Here is a 20,525-nt window from a genome sequence, read left to right as displayed (position 1 = left end):
GTGCCGCGGGAGTATGAGGGACGTCTGTGTAGACTGGCTGGAGGACATGATTGGCTGCTGGAAGGATTTTTTTTTTTCCAGAATGCGCCATCGTGTGGGCGGGGATCCGGCTGAATTGGGAATCAGCCTAGAATCCAGACCTTAGGGGGCGGAGTCCAGGCACAGGTTAGCGGGAGACCAGTTTGGCGGGCGCGGGAGAGCGGCGCCGGCTGAGGGCGTGGAATCTCTGCTGGAGGATTCTTACCGGGTTCCCGCGTAGGGAGCTTGGAGGCGCCGGGCTGGCTTGCAGCGGGTAGACGTGCGGAGTGTGGGGAGGCGTCCGGCGTTCTCGCACCCCCTCCCTCATTTCCCCCCCACCCCCACCCCGGCGTGGTCAGACTGGGGTCGCAGTCCCCACCCTTATACTGAATCGGAGGGTCTGGGTGGCGCCCCTGACTGCTTTTCAAATCTTCTCAGGCGAATCTGATGCTTGGCCACGGTTGAAGCCCAGCCCGCTGTTTCAGACCCGCGTAGCTGGAGCGCCGTGTTGGCTCCCGCAGGGTCCGGGTAACCCCAGGACAGCCGTTGCAGGGAGGGTGGTCAGCTTTGCAAGTCTAGGTTTTATCAAATGCCCCCACACAGATCTGGGGTTGGAGAAAGGACATGGGCCTTGGAAAACTGGATAGCCTTGTGACCTCAAGGACGGACACTCCCTCTTGGAAGGCAACTGGGATGTTTGTAACAGATGCTAAAGTCCGCAAGTGCTGAAGTCCGTTGTAAAAAAACAGCGTAGTATTTACGTATAACCTAAGCGCATACTCCTGTGTAAATTACATCATCTGTAGATTACTGATACCTTGTAAATGCTATATAAATAGGTTCTGGCATGCTGCAAATTCAAATTTTGCCTTTGGGAGCTTAATGGAACTTTTAAAATTTTTGACCAGGCTTGGCTGACTGAGCAAGTGGAACCCAAAGATACCGGAGGGCCAACTATATAATAACCTAGAAAATGACCTCTGAAGGCGTACTGTTACGTTATGTTCCATGTGAACGACAGAGATTAAGAGAAAAATGTTGCCCGTAAATTACGGGTAGTGAAAGTTTGTTTTTATAATGCCAAATAAATGTTGACTGCAACTGTCTGGTTTGCTGAGAAAGATAGATGACATAAACCCCGAATTGCAGATTGAGAAATAGACTTTGAAGGATAACTTTTTCAAAACTGCATAGCTGTTGCTGGAATAGGGACCAAACCTGATTGTTTCAAATATGTTGCTTTTGCCACTCTAACAGCCTGGTTTTCAGCTATGATGTATCTGTGTGACCTGTACAATTCATTCACTGAGCGAATAGTTATTGAGTGGCTACTGTGTCAACAACAAAGAGACACTGCTCTAGGGGCTAGGGGTACCACGGTGAACCAATTAATCCCCCCACCCCCACTTCCCAGCTAATATTTTGGGAGTCAATGATCAATTAAAGAAATCTGTACTCTAATTTTAGATATTGAGACATACCATGTTTTACGAATAGGCAAGCTAAGAGGATAGGGAATGGTGGTGGGAGGCAGGAGAGTGCTGTCTTAGAAATGTGTTAAGAGGAAATTCCCTCTGGGGAATCTGAGGTGCAGAAACCTGAATGAAGAGAGGAAGCTACGGTATAAGAGAAAAAGGCAAGGATTTGGTTTGAGCAACTGAAAAAATGAAGTTCCATTACTGAGCTGAAATAAGTTTTTAGATGCATCTTAAATGTCTGATATTTATATAAATGAGATCTGCAATATTTAAATCCATGAAATTGGAAGTGTGCCCAAGACAAGAATGAGTGTAGGTAGAGAGATGACTGAAGACTGATACCTAGGACACTTCAGTGTTTAGAATTCAAGGAGATATGAGGAGAAACCAGGAAGGAATACTGAAAAGAGTCCAGCATGTTATGAGGAAAACTTTGAGAGCATTCAGCCTTAGAAGACAAGAAAGTGTTTCACGGGAAAAGAGGTAACTAATTCTTCCAAATATATTGCAGATTGGTCAAATAAGATAAAGACCGAGAATGGATCATTTCACAGAGAATAAAAAGATAACATTTTTATTCAAATGCTGTTAATGGCAGTTGCTTGAAAAAAGGTGGATCCTTTCTGCAGAAGTTCCATTTTTACAGAAATACTGAGGGTTATTTGAGAATATCTATCAAAACTTTAATGTGGGCCTTCTTTGATCTTGTAAGTCCACTTCTAGAAATTTATCCTAGAGTAATAAGTACATGTATACACAAAGATATATATATAAGAGTGTTCCTCACAGCATCAGTTTAAATAGTAAAAAGCATATCTCCATCAGGATGGATGAAGTTGTTAAACAATGGATATACAGCTATAGATGCTGTGTAAGATAGCTTTCACAAATTATTAAATCATCAAGGCAGGTTATCCAGTAAAATGTGTAATATGATTTCTATTAATATATTCAAAGCAGACTGTCTCTGATTACATTATCAAAAATGACCCCTCACTTAGCTACTTGTTACTTTATCAAGATAACCTATTTTATTCACAGCACTTATCACTATCTAAAATGATTTCATTTATTTATATCGTTGTTTGCTATCTTTTCTTTTTCCACCAGAATTTTAGCTTTATTAGAAATTTCCTGTCTTGTTCATGATTATGTTTCTGCTGCTTCGGGATGTAATTTTTAAAATCTAGTTTTAGAGGAAAAAAAGGATATTTCTAATTTTCCTGGTTTAGTTATTAACTCTTACTGTCATACTTATCAATACTACTTATTTTACCCCTATCTCATTTTTATTCACACTAGGATTACCTGTGTAGATTTTTTAAAATATTTATGCTTAGACTGCACTGTAGACCAATTAAGTCAGAACTTGGGGTAGTGTCAGAGGACCAGTATTTTTTGAAGTTGTCTTTGAGATTTTAATGGGTGGACAGGGCTGAGAGCCACTAGATTAGATGATATTTGAAGTATAATTGTAGTGATTCTAATATCAAGAATACATAATAGGGACATGCTTTCTTCGAATACCAGTTTTTCAAACAAATCATATTTTGCTTTTACTACATTCCATAGTAGATGGAATCATAATTTTTCTCCTCCTTTCAAAGTACTTCTTTCTTTATTAGGTGTAGGTGTTGACCTATTCCAAGAATTTCACAAAAGAAACACCCAAAATATGAATTTCACCTTTGCTGGAATGTTTACTTTTGGTGGGATCATTTTCCTAAGAGTTTGTTGAGTTCTCTCATGCTTGATGAAGCCACTTTATGTTTTCCACTTCATTAATTAGGAAAATAAAGACTAACAGGCCTTTATCACTTTAGGAAGTCCCTTTGCTATTCCCTTGACCTCTGTGATGCGTTGACCTAGCAACAGCTCCTTTGATGTACAAACATTCTTTTGGCAAATAGTGCAGGGCAGCCCCTCATATTGAACAATTCAGATTTCTTCTGGGAACTGAACTTGGAATTGGAATTTTCTCTTGTGCCTGATACGGTAAACATTTATGGTTTTTACTTTCTACTAAATGAAGCATAGCATACTATATTTTTCTAATGTGAATATTGATAGATCTTATGAATGTTGTAAAAGAATTCAGTAGTTATGTACAGACCTAAAATCATAGAATAATTGTGTCATATGGCTGTATTTTATTTTTTCACTTCAGACTTCCATTGTATTTTTATTATATTTTTGGAAGAACAGTATTATCACTTATATGAGTTAACTTCGTATTTAAGAGTGGTGTTTTGTCTTTTTTTTTTTTTTTCCTGTTGGGTTCTTTAGTTGTCCAAACTGTATTTTGGGGGCCTAGTATGTTCAAGCTGGTTTTAGAAAAGGTAGAGGAACAAGAGATCAAATTGCCAACATCCCCTGGATTATGGAAAAAGCAAGAGAGTTCCAGAAAAACATCTATTTCTGCTTTATTGACTATGCCAAAGCCTTTGACTATGTGGATCACAATAAACTGTGGAAAATTCTTCAAGAGATGGGAATACCAGACTACGTGACCTGCCTCTTAAGAAATCTATATGAAGGTCAGGGAGCAACAGTTAGAACTGGACATGGAACAACAGACTGGTTGCAAATAGGAAAAGGAGTACGTCAAGTCTGTATATTGTCACCCTGCTTATTTAACTTTTACGCAGAGTACATCAAATGCTGGGCTGGAAGAAGCACAAGCTGGAATCAAGACTGCCGGGAGAAATATCAATAACCTCAGATATGCAGATGACACCACCCTTATGGCAGAAAGTGAAGAGGAACTAAAAAGCCTCTTGATGAAAGTGAAAGAGGAGAGTGAAAAAGTTGGCTTACAGCTCAACGTTCAGAAAACGAAGATCATGGCATCTGATCCTATCAGTTCATGGGAAATAGATGGGAAACAGTGGAAACAGTGTCAGACTTTATTTTTTGGGGCTCCAAAATCACTGTAGATGGTGATTACAGCCATGAAATTAAAAGATGCTTACTCCTTGGAAGGAGGGTTATGACCAACCTCGATAGCATATTAAACAGCAGAGACATTACTTTGTCAACAAAGGTCCGTCTAGTCAAGGCTATGGTTTTTCCAGTGGTCATGTATGGATGTGAGAGTTGGACTGTGAAGAAAGCTGAGCGCCAAAGAATTGATGCTTTTGAACTGTGGTGTTGGAGAAGACTCTTGAGAGTCCCTTGGACTGCAAGGAGATCCAACCAGTCCATTCTGAAGGAGATCAGTCCTGGGTGTTCATTGGAAGGATTGATGCTGAAGCTCAAACTCCAATACTTTGGCCACCTCATGCGAAGAGTTGACTCATTGGAAAAGACTCTGATGCTGGGAGGGATTGGGGGCAGGAGGAGAAGGGGATGACAGAGGATGAGATGGCTGGATGGCATCACCGACTAGATGGACGTGAGTTTGAGTGAACTCTGGGAGTTGGTGATGGACAGGGAGGCCTGGCGTGCTGCGATTCATGGGGTCGCAAAGAGTCGGACACGACTGAGTGACTGAACTGAGCTAAACTGAGTATGGAATGATAGAGATAAACCAGAAATAGATTCTGCTCTTAATGTACCTTTAATATAGTAGGAGAGATCAGATTTTTACCTCATACAATACTGAATGAGATAACAGTCAAAGGAAATGAATAGATCATATGCTCTTAAGAATTAGAAAGAGAGAGAGATTATTCTCACCTAGCGTAAATCAAGGAAGGAGATGGTACTTGAGATACTGTAAGATCAGTTCATGCTTCTGGGAATATATTTTGGCCCACACAGTAGCTTGTTTCTTAGAAGCAATATAAATGAAACTCGTAAGTTGTTTTTAAAAGAGCATAAGATTCACAAAATGGTAAAGAAATTTAAAAAATAGCAGAGGATAGGATTCTTAAGAAGACCTTCGTCTCCAGTATGATCCTTGTTCCAGGACTGAGGAGCAGTTTATTCTTCCTTTTCAATTCACCAAAACTTAAGTCAGTTCAGTTCAGTTCAGTCACTCAGACGTGTCTGACTCTTTGCGACACCGTGGACTGCAGCAAGCCAGGCCTCCCTATCCATCGCCAACTCCCAGAGTTTACTCAAACTCACATCCATTGAGTCGGTGATGCCATCCAGCCATCTCATCCTCTGTTGTCCCCTTCTCCTCCCACCTTCAGTCTTTCCCAGCATCAGAGTCTTTCCCAATGAGTCAGTTCTTTGCATCAGGTGGCTAAAGTACTGGAGTTTCAGCTTCAACATCAGTCCTTCCAAAGAATATTCAGGACTCAGTTCGTTTAGGATGGACTGGTTGGATCTTCTTGCAGTCCAAAGGACTCTCAAGAGTCTTCTCCAATGCCACAGTTCAAAAGCATCAATTCTCCAGCGCTCAGCTTTCTTTACAGTCCAACTCTCACGTCCATACATGACTACTGGAAAAACCATAGCTTTGACTAGATGGACCTTTGTTAGCAAAGGAATGTCTTTGCTTTTTAATCTGCTATCTAGGTTGGTCATAACTTTCCTTCCAAGGAGCAAGCATCTTTTAATTTCATGGCTGCAGTCACCATCTGCAGTGATTTTGGAGCCCCCAAAAATAAAGCCTGATACTGTTTCCCCATCTATTTGCCATGAAGTGATGAGCCAGATGCCATGATTTTAGTTTTCTGAATGTTGAGCTTTAAGCCAACTCTTTCACTCTCTTCTTTCACTTTCTTCAAGAGGCTCTTTAGTTCTTCTTCGCTTTCTGCCAAAAGGTTGGTGTCATCTGCATGTCTGAGGTTATTGATATTTCTCCCAGCAATTTTGATTCCAGCTTGTGTTTCCTCCAGCCCAGCGTTTCTCATGATGTACTGTGCATAGAAGTTAAATAAGCAGGGTGACAATATACAGCCTTGACGTACTCCTTTCCCTATTTGGAACCAGTCTGTTGTTCCATGTCCAGTTCTAACTGTTGCTTCTTGACCTGCATACAGATTCAAGAGGCAGGTCAGGTGGTCTGGTATTCCCATAGAAGAATTTTCCAGAGTTTGTTGTGGTCCACACAGTCAAAGGCTTTGACATATTCAATAAAGCAGAAGTAAATGTTTTTCTGGGACTCTCTTGCTTTTTTTTTTTTTTTTCTCTTGCTTTTTCAATGATCCAATGGATGTTGGCAATTTGATCTCTGGTTCCTCTGTCTTTTCTAAATCCATCTTGAACATCTGGAAGTTCATGGTTCATATACTGTTGAAGCCTGGCTTGGAGAATTTTGAGCATTACTTTGCTAGCATGTGAGATGAGTGCAATTGTGCGATAGTTTGAGCATTCTTTGGCATTGCCTTTCTTGGGGACTGGAATGAAAACTGACCTTTTCCAGTCCTGTGGCCACTGCTGAGTTTTCCAAATTTGCTGGCATATTGAGTGCAGCACTTTCACAGCATCGTCTTTTAGAATTTGAAATAGTTCAACTGGAACTCCAGCACCTCCATTAGTTTTGTTCGTAGTGATGCTTCCTAAGGCCCACTTGACTTCACATTCCAGGATGTCTGGCTCTAGGTTGATGATCACACCATCATGATTATCTGGGTCTTGAAGGTCTTTTTTGTATAGTTCTGTGTATTCTTGCCACCTCTTCTTAATATCTTCTGCTTCTATTAGGTCTATACCATTTCTGTCCTTTATTGTGCCCATCTTTTCATGAAATGTTACCTTGGTATCTCTAATTTCCTTGAAGAAATCTCTAGACTTTCTAATTCTATTGTTTGCCTCCATTTCTTTGCACTGATCACTGAGGAAGGCATTCTTTAAGTCTATTCTTTGGTTTTTAGAAAAGGAATTGATACAGTAATGATTTTAAGTATCAAATAATTAAAATAAGGCAGAGACTAAAGTTTCATTAGAGATATTTGTTCTTTAATTATTGTCTTCAGTATTAATAAATCTAGAATAAAGTAATAGAGGCATTTCAAAATAGATTTCCAGGGTTAGTAAAGAAAACCAGGGCTTCATACTTTCAGCTCAATATTCTTCAGCTCACACCCTCCTGATATTTTTTGTTCTGTAACTGTTCCATTTTCTGGGAGATAGCACCAGCAAAGGAAACTCATACCCTATTTGCATGCAGCCCTTTCGGTGCACAGCTTCTAAATGCCGCATTTCCCCCACTAGAGTTCATTCTCTGATCTTAAAAAAGAAATCTCCATCTTATTGCTTAATAAAATATATGGATAATAATTTGAAGGGTGTCTTTCTTCTATTTCTCTTATTGAAAAGAAAGATAATATGTGAATTGAACCAGGTAGGGAAAATGGATTTAAGGCAGTATTGAGTTCTTAGGAAATTGAATTTATAAAATTTATAATGTGAGGTTACATTTTATGTTCCTCTGGGACAGAAAGAACACTATGAGCTATCACATGTTACATTGACTAATTTTGGATACTAGCTTTTGACTGAATCTTGAAGGATATAGTTATATTTCCTATAGATTCAGAAATTGAAGGAAATTTGCAAGTCATGTATCTAAAGATATGATTCACAAGTAGCATTTAAGTATGATATTATAAGTGCAAATGTGTATATCAGCAGGCTATTTTCAACCAGGTATAATTTAAGCACTGTTTTGATACTGCCTTTAGAAATTAGATCTGTCTTATTTCCAAGCTACAGGTTCAGCGGGCAGCTTCTTCTGAGGTCTGGCTAAACTGTAAGGATCTGACGTGGAACCTTCGCAGAGACATTGTTGAGGACACTGGCCAGACCTCAGCATCTTTTCCTGACCACTCTATGAAAACTCTTCTTGGAAGCACCTTGGTTCACCATTAGTAGATCTGGTTCATGCTTCTTTTATCTCCAGCATGTCAAGCCCTGTCCAGTTTTTAAACCACGCAAATCCAGGGAAGCTGGCTGCTGCCCAAAGCAAAGGGCCCCGCAAGGCTAAGCCATTGGAAGTCAAACATATATCAGCTTACACATCTCAGAAAAATAGCTCAGGGGTGAGTTGTACTCTGGCATTTATTTAATTTTTTCTGTTCTCAGGAGGAAGAGGTAAAACAGTCTCTTGCACAAGTTAGAGCTAGCAGAAAGGAAATTCAGTTCTGTTTGCCCCCTTGCCTGTGGAGCACCCTTCGAATGCATGACTCAAGACAGGAGTCAAAGATTTCATTTCCACTTCCTGACTTAACTCTAGAACAAGGAGCAATGAAATTTCTGAATCTAATGGAACCTCAAAGTGAATTTTACTTATTTTTTCCTTTTTGGTGATTCTGATATTTCACCAAGGCCAACAATCCCAAAACAATATAAAAAATAGACTATAAAGGGCCTCTGAGTTAATTTTATCCAAGCCTATCATTTTGCAGATTAGCAAACTGAACACTGGAAAGAGGCCACAGTGACTTAAGGGCAGAACTGGGTAGTCTGACTCTCATCACCTTTCTGTTGTCCCATATTACCCCCTTGATATACAGCCTTGTTTTATTAGGGCTGGAGCTGATGAGACTGTTTCTGGAAATTAAATACCCTGTTGGGTCAGATGATATTTTTAAAACCATTAGACAGATCCATTTATTCTTTAGCTTGTAACTCCTAGGAGATGAAGTCTGAGCTGTGGGGTAAGGATGGGGGCTTAGGGGACTGGTTTATTTCCATCCCCTATTGTCTTTAAATGAGAATAATTAACCTAGTTTCTTCCCTAGGAAAGGAAATGTATTACATTAAAAGTAAATAAGTCAGCAGATGAATGGATAAAGAAAATGTGATACATATATTCTTTAGAAGAATATTCTTCAGCCTTTAAAAAAAAAAAGGAAATCCTGCCATCTTCAACAACATAGATGAACCTGCAGGACATTATACTTAGTGAAATAAGCTGAACAAAGACTAATACTACATGATCTCACTTATGTAAAATCTAAAACAAACTTACAGAAACAGAGAGTGGAAGAGTGATTTCCTGAGGTGGTGGGAAGATGGAAATGAAGAGATGTTGGTCAAAGGGTACATTAGTTATGCAAGATAAATAAGTTCTGGAGATCTAATGTTCAGCAATGTGACTATAGTTAACAATACTGTATTGTATACTTGAAACTGCTAAGAGTTTAGATCTTAAATGTTCTCATGACCAAAAAAAAGAAAATGGTAACTGTGTGAGGTGATGGATATGTTAATTAGCTTGATTGTAAAGATTATTTCACAATGTATACAAATTTCAAAACATCACATATTTTATATATAATTTTAATTTTCAACTATACCTCTATGAAGATGGGAAAAAGAAGTAACTGATACAATAAAGAAGGACATTGTTCCACAACCTCTAACTCCTTTCAAGTGCATAAATGCTCACAAATCCCTCTAGAAATATAAAAAATTGTTTTACCATTTTCACAAATTTTAACACCATAAAATATATATTTAAATATTGGTACATTATGAAGTTTTTAATAATAAAATTGTCTTATTATCAACATGTCCTCATTTAACTCTGAACTTTATTTTAAATCAATTATAAAACAAAATGCTTGAGTTTGCAACAAGTAAGTTAAAAAATAGCATGTTTTTAAAAAAAAAATAGTATGTTTTCTTTGGGACTGTGTGTCTGTGTTAGTTGCTCAGTTGTGTATAACTCTTTGCAGTCCCATGGACTGTAGCCTGCCACGCTCTTCTGTCCATGGGATTCTCCTAGCAAGGATACTGGAGTAGCATGCCATTTCCTACTCCAAGGGGATCTCCCAATCCAGGGATCAAACCCATCTCTTATATCTCCTTCATTGACAGGTGGAGGGAGATTGTTTATCACTAGTGCCACCTGGGAGTGAAGTGAAGTGAAGTCAAAGTCGCTCAGTTGTGTCCGACTGTTTGCGACCCCAGGGACTATACAGTCCATGGAGTTTTCCAGGCCAGAATACTGGAGTGTGTAGCCTTTTCCTTCTCCAGGGGATTTTCCCAACCCAGGGATCGAACTCAGGTCTCCTACATTGCAGGCAGGTTCTTTACCAGCTGAGCTGCGTAGGAAACCAGTGCCATCTGGGAAGCCCTACGGAAAAGTATAGAGACTAATACATTTCCCTCCAAATTTGCTTTAGTTGTTCTTTTAAGAAAATAAAACTTCACTGATAAAATTGAAGACCATTTTGTGACTTCTCATCCTCCAGTCTTGGGTTGCATGCATGCGTGCATGCTGAGTCACTTCAGTTGTGTCCAACTCTTTGCCACCCTATGGACTGTAGCATGCCAGGCTCCTCTGTCCATGGGATTCTCCAGGCAAGAATACTGGAGTGGGTTGCCATGCCCTTCTCCAAGGGATCTTCCCAACTCAGGGTTCGAACCTGCATCTCTTATGTCTTGTGCATTGGCAAGCGCGTTCTACACTAGCGCCACCTGGGAAGACCCTCTTGGGGTGGGTAATATAAACAAACAGTAGAATCAGACATCAGGCAGTAAGAATCTTTACCACTCTTAGCTCTAGGGCAGGTCCTGGGGCCTCTGCTGCTGAGCATTAGCCATCTTGGTAAGGGAAGTGAGCGGATCCAGGGTCTGGGGTGTTGAGAGATGAGGGTGTTAGGGTAGCTACTATTACAAGCCCATGTGAAAGTACTGCTGGACCATCCTGGACCTTTTTTTTTTTTTTCAGAGATAATTTCTGAAGTAAGTGTATAGCCTTTGTGTCCATGTTTTTAATGTTTAGATATATGTGAATGCTTCTTATATTGTTTTGGCCATTTTTAAAATTACGTTAATGATATTCTACTAAACCTAACTTTCTACCTTGCTATTTGCACTCAGTCTTTTTGTTGTTCAGTTGCTCAGTCATGTCCGACTCTTTGCGACCCTGTGGACTGTAGCATGCTAGGCTTCCCTGTCCTTCACCATCTCCCAGAGCTTGCTCAAACTCATGTCCATTGAGTCAGTGATGCCATCCAACCATCTTATCCTCTGCCGTCCTTTGACGTCCTTTTGTCCTGCCCTCAATCTTTCCCAGCTTCAGGGTCTTTTCCAGTGAGTTAGCTCTTTGCATCAGGTGACTAAAGTATTGGAGCTTCAGCTTGCATCAGTCCTTCCAATGAATATTCAGGGTTGATTTCCTTTAGGGTGGACTGGTTGGATCTCCTTGCAGTCCAAGGGACTCTCAAGAGTCTTCTGCAACACCACAGTTCAAAAGCATCAATTCTTTGGTGCTCAGCCTTATATGGGTGTCTTCTGTTGGTTAGTTTTTTAGTAGTCTTTTTTTGTTTTATTTAATGGACTTTTAAAAAAATTTGGAGTATAGCTGCTTTATAATGCTGTGTTAGTTTCTTTGTATAATGAAGTCAATCAGCTATACATATTCGTATATCCCCTCTGTCTTGGACCTTGCTCGCACCTTCTGCTCCTGCCATCCTATTCATCTAAGTGACCACATGGAGCACCCAAGCTTAGCTCACTGTGCTATACAGCAGGTTCCCACTAGCTATCAACTTTATACTTGGCTGTGCACATATGTCAATCCCAGTCTCTCAGTTCATCCCCTGTCCTGCCTGTGTCCATGCATCTATCTTCTATGTCTGTGTCTATTCCTGCCCTGAAAATAGATTTATGTTTTTGAGAGTAGTTTTTTTTTATTCATATAAATTTAGGCTCTGCATGATAATTCCTGCATAGAATTCCATTACAAATTAATATATCAATTTTTATACATTTTAATTTTTTATTGTATAAGCAAGCTTCAGCAAGCTTCATATACAGCATCCCTCCTTGTTCATTTCTTCTAAACTATGAAATGAGAAAAGAATTTGAAAGAACTTGTTTATGAAAATTAATTACAGGTTTAATATTTCTTATTTTTATAAGTTAAAAGTCTAATGGAACATAATGGTTACTGTTTTTTCTTTTTATTATTGGTGTTTGAAATCTTAGCAATATTGTGATGTGTTAAGAATTTAGCACATTTTAATCAATTTGCTCTTTTGTTTTATATCTCAGGTACATTGTCAAGTTAATCATGCTTAGTTCATGGTACAATATCATTTTTCTGTACAGGGCTCCTCTTGCTTTACTTTTTCACCATCTCCATTTCTGTCTCATCTAATATATTTGATGTATGTCTTTGGATATATATATGCATCTTTTAAAAATATGTAGTTTTGTTTTGTGAATGGATTTTTTAAAAATATGCATAGGAAAGAACTATAAAATGTATATGCACAGGTTAGGTAATAAAACAAATACCTATAAACCCACCACGCAATATCTTAAAACACTCCAATACCTTAGAAGCTTCCTCTTTGCCCCTTACTAACTGAATCCCTTTATTCCTACCTACACTTAAAAATAGTGGGTATTTTGAGTTTTGTGTCAATCATTCTCTTGCTTTTCTTCCTAGTTTTAGCACTTACATAAGAATCCCTAATAAATATTAATTTTATGTTTAAAAGTTTACTTAATGTAATTATACTATTTTTGTCTTTTTGTTACTTCTTTCACTTCATGAGATTTGTGTCACTTTGTGTGCATTCAGTAATGATTCTATTGTATGAATATACCATGAATTACCCATTAAACTCTTACTTGAAATGTGGGTTGTTTTCAGTTTTTGCTTTTTCAAGTAACACTGGTAATCTTTGCTTTTAACTAGAAAGTTTAGTCCGTTTACATTTATTGATATTATTGATTATTTGGGTATCTTTCTATTAGCGTATGTATTATTTTGTTTCCTTTTCTCTCCTTCTATCATACACAAAACTGATTGTTTTTGTTTTGTTGTATTGCATTTATTTCTTTTTTTCTCATTATATTTTTTTTCTTCTACAAGTTTAGGAGTTATATGCTGTATGACTATTGTTTTAATAGTATATTAGTTATTTTTAAATATATACTCAGCAAAGTTAACAGAAGTTTTTATGGTTACTCTTGAGAAATCTGAATTTTTCATTATAATGCTTTAAGCTGTTTTTCTCCTCTCAGTCTATATGCTTTTATTTTGTCCTGCACTGGTTCTATTCTTTATTTTCAACCCCATAAATCACAGTTTTAAAATTAATGTTTATGTAATTATGGCCACACAATATTTACTGTTATTTTTTATTCACTTTTCTCTCTTGTATCTCAGACTTTGTGAGTTCATTTTCTCTCTTTGAAATTCTCTTAAGTAAGGGCCTGTTGGTGGTAAATTCAATTTTTGTTTGTCTAAAATGTGTTTATTTTACTCTTAATCTTGGAACATAATTTAAGTAGAAATTCTGGCTGGCACTTACTTTATATCTTTGATTTGAACAAGTAGTCCTATCTTAGCCACTACTTTGAAATTTGAAAGTGTGCTTTTGGCTAACCAAGCCATATATGAATTAGAGGGAATTTTAAGATGCAGCCCAGTTGCAGGGATGTGAAAATCTGTGCCGCTTATACTCAGTGAAAGATGATATATTTTTCTTAGTACATTACAGATATCATTTTGCTGTTTCTCAGCTTCTGTTGCTATTGAGAAGTTGCTCACCTGTCTAATTGCTATTTCTTTGTAATTATGTCCTTTCTATTATCTGCTTTTTAGATCCCTTTGATGTTCTGTAGTTTCATTATGAGTGTGTTGGTAAAGAAATTTTTTTGATTTACTTTTGTTGGGACTTGCTGGACCACTTAGATTAGTATCTTTCAATAATTCTGTAAAATTATCAAAGCATTATTTCTTCAAATATTGCCTCTTCATCATTCTATAGAATATAGCCTTCTTGGACTCCAAACAGACATATGATAGACCTTTTCATTTTAATCTCTCTGCCTTAAACTCTCTTTCACCATTTATTTGTTCCTATATGCTCAAAAATTTCCTTCATATTTGAGTTCACTTGTTCCTCCTTGTCTAATTTGCTTTTTAATGTGGTCATTTAGTTTTCAAATTAAAGTTATTATATTTTTTATTTCAAAAAGTTGTTTTTCCAAAATGTTTTCCAATGTTAATTTTTTGTGGTATCTTGTGACTTAGTCATATTTTCAAAAGTTCTCTTTATTTTTTAAAAACATTTAAATATAGTCATTTTGTATTCTCTTTTGCAGATCTGCATTCCTAGTATCTTGGTAAGAATAAAATTTTAAAACCTGATAACTTTAGAAAAATGCATTTTGTTCCTTTAATACAATAAGTACCATGTGATACATTTATATACTTCTTAGGGATTTAGATTAATATATTTTACTTGGTTTCATTTGAATCATATAAACTTTGTTCTTAACCAGTTATGCTAATTAAATTTAGAACATTATATATACTCTTTTGGTAAGAGGAGGAGATAGTGTAATACAGATAAATCTCCCTAATTTTTACTCTCAGTAAAGTATGAAAGAAACACAAAATTGATGTTGATTTACTGAAATCAGATTTAAAAAAATAAATTTGTATAAGATATAAGCATAGCAATTTACTTATAATAAAAATAAAACAAATGCTGGTAAATCTTTCACCAGTGACCTTATAATAGTTTAAGGCTCTGTAAAGGCTTTATTAGGTGTGAATTAAAATTTTCTGACATTTTATATGTGTTTTCTTTCCTATACTTCAGAAATTATGTTTATTAGACGTGCTGCATTTACTCATGGCAGGTATTATAAGTTGTTAACGAATTTTTAGAGAAATGTAAGGTAGACTTTTAGGTTAACATGTTCCTTGCCACTTTTTGAGACCTATTTCATTTGTTAGGATACCACCTCAAAATGAATATTTTAAAGTTGTATTTTAGAGTTACTTATTTGAGTTTGTGAGCTAAGACAGTGCAGTTTTTATTATAGGGTACATGTTTAGCTGATTAATTTGAAATTTCTTTTTGTAGGCTTGTCTTAATCCACCTCTTGAAGTGGTTCCCACCAGGAACCCAGTCAAGTGCAACAAAAGGGCAGCTGATTCAGTCCATCCTGACCTTGCTGGTTTGTTGGTGAAAAACAAGAATCTTTTAGCTGAGGTATATGGATTACTTGAAAATAAAACACCATGGGACATTATATCCTCTGTAGGGAGCGAAACATTCTGATAAAAGTCTCCAAGTATTATCTAAACTCAGTTTTGCTTTTTCACCCTCAGTACTGAGGGGCACTAATGTAGATCCAAATCTATCTTTTGCCAGAGAAATCCCTTTGGAGATGTTACGTATTGCTGCGTTTGAGTGACTACTGAATGACATAGGAACTGCCATGCTCAAAATGTACAGAATAATAATCTGCGTGTGCATGCTCAGTTGCGTCCAACTCTTTGTGACTCCAGGGGCTGTAGACCACTAGGCTTCTCTGTCCACGGAATTTCCTAGACAAGAATACTGGAGTGGGGTGCCATTTTCTACTCCAGGGGATCTTCCCAACTCAGGGATTGAACCTGTGTCTCTTATGTCTCCTGAACTGGCAGGTAGATTCTTTACCACTGTGCCACCTGGGAAGATAATAGTTACATGTATTAAGCATTTTTTTTGATGGAAAGGATGAGTTCTCACTTTCAGTAAAGTGCAAAATGGCAAATATCTACTAATCTTATTAAATATTTGATGAAACATCTGAGTAGTATCAACAGATGGAAAAGAAACCACATTTATAAGAAGTACCTTGACTTTGATACATTTGATACCCTGCAATGAACTAAAGGATACTTAGGAATTTTTTAGCTGAACTCTAGTACCCTAAAATATTTGTTGCAAGAGATTGGTAATCAAGATTGGAATCCCAAGGCTGTTGTCGATGTTAAAGGTAATGTAATGTGGCTGCGAGTCTGTATTGCCACTATGGTTACCTTTAAGTAAAATGTTCTGAGTGCTGATAACGTGGGACATTGAATAATGCCTTTTGAATAAGTAGCTGTCTGTTGTTTCTATATTGGTTTGCTTGGGCTGCCATAATAAAGTGCCATGGACTGGTTGGCTTAGTTAACAAAATTTACTTTTTCATAATTCTGGAGGCGAGAAGTCCAACATAAAGTGTCAACAGGGCTAGTTTCTTTCTTTTTAATGTTTCCCCCAGCTTTATTGCCATATAACTGACATAACATTGTGTAAATTTAAGATGTACAGTATGGTGATTTGATGTACGTATGTGTTGTGAAATGATTACCCCCAAAAGTTTGGTTAATAACATCCATCAACTCGCATAATTACTTTTTTTTTCATGGTGAGATGGTTAGTTTCTTCTGAGCCCTCTCTCCTGGGCTTGTAGATGGTCATCTGTTTTCTGTGTCCTAACTTGGTCATTGTGTCCAGGGGTTCATGTCTATGTCTAATTCATAAAAAACCTTTAAACAGATTTAAAGGAAATATGTAAGTTATTCATATAGAATGAACTCTATTCATATAGAATTTCCAAGTACTTCTTAGAAACAATGTTTTACATGCTCACAAAGCATTTGGTACCTATACTTAGTTTTTGTTTGTCAAAGGTTCCACAAGGTCTACAAAGTTTCTAAAAGGTTCTACAAAGCCTCATTGTGAATTAATTTTAGAGACTATATACATGAAAAAGTATTTCATAGCTCATATTGGCATTTTCTAAATTTAATAAAAATCAGTGACAATTTAACTCCAAGCTTTTTATATATATATATATATAAAAGAACAATTCCCTGGTGGTCCAGAGGTTAGTACTCTGTACTCCTCTGCCGAGGGTCTGAGTTCAGTCCCTGGTCAGGAACTAAAATACTACAAGCTGTACAGCCAAAAGAAAAAGAAAAAAAAATAACCAAACTTCAAAACATAAAATAAATAAAATAAAAAACAAAATTTAAAAAGTATATTGATTGGAATACCTTCAGCTAGAGTCACCTTTCCCTTTCCCAATAACCTATTATTTAATTTTATAGTAACACAATTGTCTTGATGAGACAATGTTTCTATTCATGCATATATCTAAGTCTTTCTGTTCTAATTATCTGTTTGTGGGACATACAAAAATAATTACCATGTGTTTCTGTCCAATAATGGAGAAACAGGTGCAAAAAGCTATATTTAGAAAAAGGCAGATACAGAAGGGATAAATATTAAAGAATTCAGTTGGTGATTGGATTGTCTAGTTTAGGGAATACGATATTGAGCTAAAACTCTTTGCATAGTGCTAGGTAGGCTGCTGTAATAATAAAAGTTATGCAGGGAATTCCCTGGTGATCCAGTGGTTAGAACTTGGCACTTCCACTGCAGGAGGCCTGGGATAGATCCCTGGTCTTGGAACTAAGATCCCAAGGGCAGTGAGGCTCATCCAAGGAAAAAAAAGGTCTAACAATTTGTTGACTGATAATATGTATGATAAGGCCTACTGTCTTAAATTTAAGATAAAATTAATGTGTTTTGCCAGTATTTTTAATTTGATTTTCAAGGAAACTTCGATTTGTGAGGGCAATATGACTGTTTTTTGCAAATAATTTTCTTCCCTTAGTTTAGTAACAAGGCAAATAATATAAACCTGGTAAATGCACCAGTTCTGGAGGGGGTGAATGGAGGCGATATAAATTTTGCAGCTAAAGAAAAAATCATGAGAACCAGTTATTATTAATTTTAGTTGAATCGCAAAACCAATACAATATTGTAAAGTAATTAAAATAAGTAACTTTATAAAAAAATAAAACTAAAAAAAATAAGCTAGTAAACTAATAAATAGCATTTTAAAATATTGAAGAAAAAATAATTTTGGTTGAACTTTTTATTGAGATAATTATAGATTCATTTGCAGTTTTAAGAAATAATACAGAGATATTCTTTGTAAACTTTGCACAGTTTCTCCCAAATTTTACAAAACTGTAAATGTAACAGCCTAAATATTGACATTGATGCAATACAATCCACCAGTATTATTCAGGTTTCCTCAGTTTTACTTGTACTTATTTGTGGGTATTATGTTCTAAACAGTCAGTCAAAACACTGAACAAGTAGTTTTAACAGCACAAAGATCCTTCCCATTGCCATTTGATATGCACATCCACTTCCTTCCCATCCCAACTCCTGGCAACCACTAATCTCTTCATTTCTAAAATGCTGTCATTTCAAAAATGTTATATACTGGAAAAAAAAAGTTATATACTGAAAAGCTAAACATATTACCATGTGACTCAACAGTCACACTCCTAGGTAGAAACACAAGAGAATTAGAAATATATTCACATACAAACTTGCAAATGAATGTTCATTTTAGCATTTTCTGTAAAACCAAAAAGTAGACATAATACAAATATCCATTGATGAGTAAATACCCAAATGTGGTATATCCATGCAGTAGAATATTATTTAGCCATGAAAAGGAATGAAGTACTAACTGATGCTCCAACATAGATGAACCTTGAAAACACTATGCTAAGTGAAAACACGCCAGTCACAAGAGACAGCATATTATGTGATTCCCTTTATATAAAATGTCCAGAATAGGCAAATCCATAGAAACAGAGAACAGATTAGTGATTGCCAAGGGCTGGGTTGGAGGTAACTACTAGTGGGTATGGGATTTTTTTAAGGGATAATGAAAATGTTCTGGAATTAGATCACGATGATGGTTGCACAACTGTGAATATACTAAAAACTGAATTGTATACTAAAAGGGTGAATTTTAGTGTGTGGATTATATCTCAATTTAAAAAGTATAAAAAAAGAAGTTCAATATGGTTACACAATTCTATGAATATACCAAAAACCAGTCAGCTGTGTACTTTAAATGAATAAATCTATGAATTATATGCCAATAAAGCTGTTTTTTAAATGTTTTACAAATATAATCATGAATATACAACCTTTTTAGATTGTCTTGTTTCACTCGGCGTAATTTCCTGGAGATTTGTTCAAGCTGTTATATCAATAGTTTGGTCCTTTTTATTGCTGAGATTGTGGTATGTATATACCACAGTTTGCTTAACCATTCACTTGTTGACAAATACCTGGATAACTTCTGGTTTTTTAGCTATCAAAAGTAAAGTTGCTATGAACATTCATGCACAGATTTTTGTGTGAACATAGTTTTTCATTTCTCTTGGATAAGTGCCCCAAAATATAATAGCTGGGTCATATGGTATTTGCATATTTAGTTTTATAAGACACTGCCAAACAATTTTCCAGAGTATCTGGATCATTCTATCTTTCCACCAGCAACATATGAGTGATCCAGTTTCTTTGCATCCTCACCAGGATCTGGGGTTGTCCCTGTTCTGTATTTTATATATTTTAATCTTAATACGTGGGGAGTGTTATCGCACTGTGGCTTTAATTTGCATATCCTTAATGGCTGGTGATGGTGAATCTATTTTTATGTGCTTATTTGCCATCCATATGTTGCTGGCGGGAAGATAGAATGGTCCAGATACTCTGGAAAATGGTTTGGCAGTGTCTTATAAAACTAAATATGCAAATACCATATGACCCAGCTTCCCTGGTGGCTCAGAGATTCAAGTGTCTGCCTGCAATGTGGGAGACCTGGGTTCGATCCCTGGGTTGGGAAGATCCCCTGGAGAAGGAAATGGCAACCCACTCCAGTATTCTTGCCTGGAGAATCCCATGGACGGAGGTCGAGCCTGGTGGGCTACAGTCCACGGGGTCGCAAACAGTCGGACACGACTGAGCGACTTCACTTTCACTTTCACTTGCCATCCATATATCCTTTCTGGTAAAATTTCTGTTCAAGTCTTTTGCCCATTTTAAAAATTAGATTGTTTTCTGAGAATTTAGAGTTCTTTATATTAATATATTCTAGATATAAATCCTTTGTTGACAGTTTTTATCCACAAGCTGTATCTGAGTTTTGGGGCACCTAAATTTAGTTAAGTTCTGAATATATTTCAGGTTTCATTATGTCCAAATCCAACATCAAACTATTAAAAAATTTGGGTTCTTTAACATAAATGATAACAGGCAGACCTCTTTTATTGTGTTCCACTTTATTTCACCTCACAGATTCTGTGTTTTTTATAAATCGGAGGTCTCTGGCAACCTTGCATTGAGCAGGCCTGTCGGAGTTCTTTTCCTACCAACATCTGCTCACTTTGTGCCTCTGTGTCACATTTTGGTAACTCTTGCAATATTTCAGACTTTTTCATTGTTATATTTGTTGTGGTGATCTATGATCAGTGATTTTTGATGTTACTATTATAATTGTTTGGGGGCACCATGAAGTGTA

The 20,525-nt window shown here is 36.8% G+C and overlaps 1 protein-coding gene across 2 annotated transcripts in view; it reads left to right on the top strand.

Annotated features, from left to right (window-relative positions):
* The first annotated feature begins 150 nt into the window (after positions 1-150).
* LOC114108688 (coiled-coil domain-containing protein 170-like) overlaps positions 151-20,525 on the top strand; it is a 38,853-nt gene continuing 18,478 nt past the window's right edge. For both annotated transcript variants that reach the window (XM_060418169.1, XM_027972211.3), the window contains exons 1-4: positions 151-1,979; positions 8,100-8,431; positions 14,466-14,486; positions 15,236-15,364. In XM_060418169.1, the coding sequence (XP_060274152.1) occupies positions 8,294-8,431; positions 14,466-14,486; positions 15,236-15,364 (288 nt within the window). In that variant the 5' untranslated portion in view covers positions 151-1,979; positions 8,100-8,293. The remainder of the gene's footprint in view (positions 1,980-8,099; positions 8,432-14,465; positions 14,487-15,235; positions 15,365-20,525) is intronic.

This window comes from Ovis aries, chromosome 7 (assembly GCF_016772045.2).
Source record: "Ovis aries strain OAR_USU_Benz2616 breed Rambouillet chromosome 7, ARS-UI_Ramb_v3.0, whole genome shotgun sequence".
Classification (NCBI taxonomy): domain Eukaryota; kingdom Metazoa; phylum Chordata; class Mammalia; order Artiodactyla; family Bovidae; genus Ovis; species Ovis aries.
The sequence above is the reverse complement of the archived record's forward strand: the minus strand, read 5'-3'. Positions and strand labels throughout refer to the sequence as shown.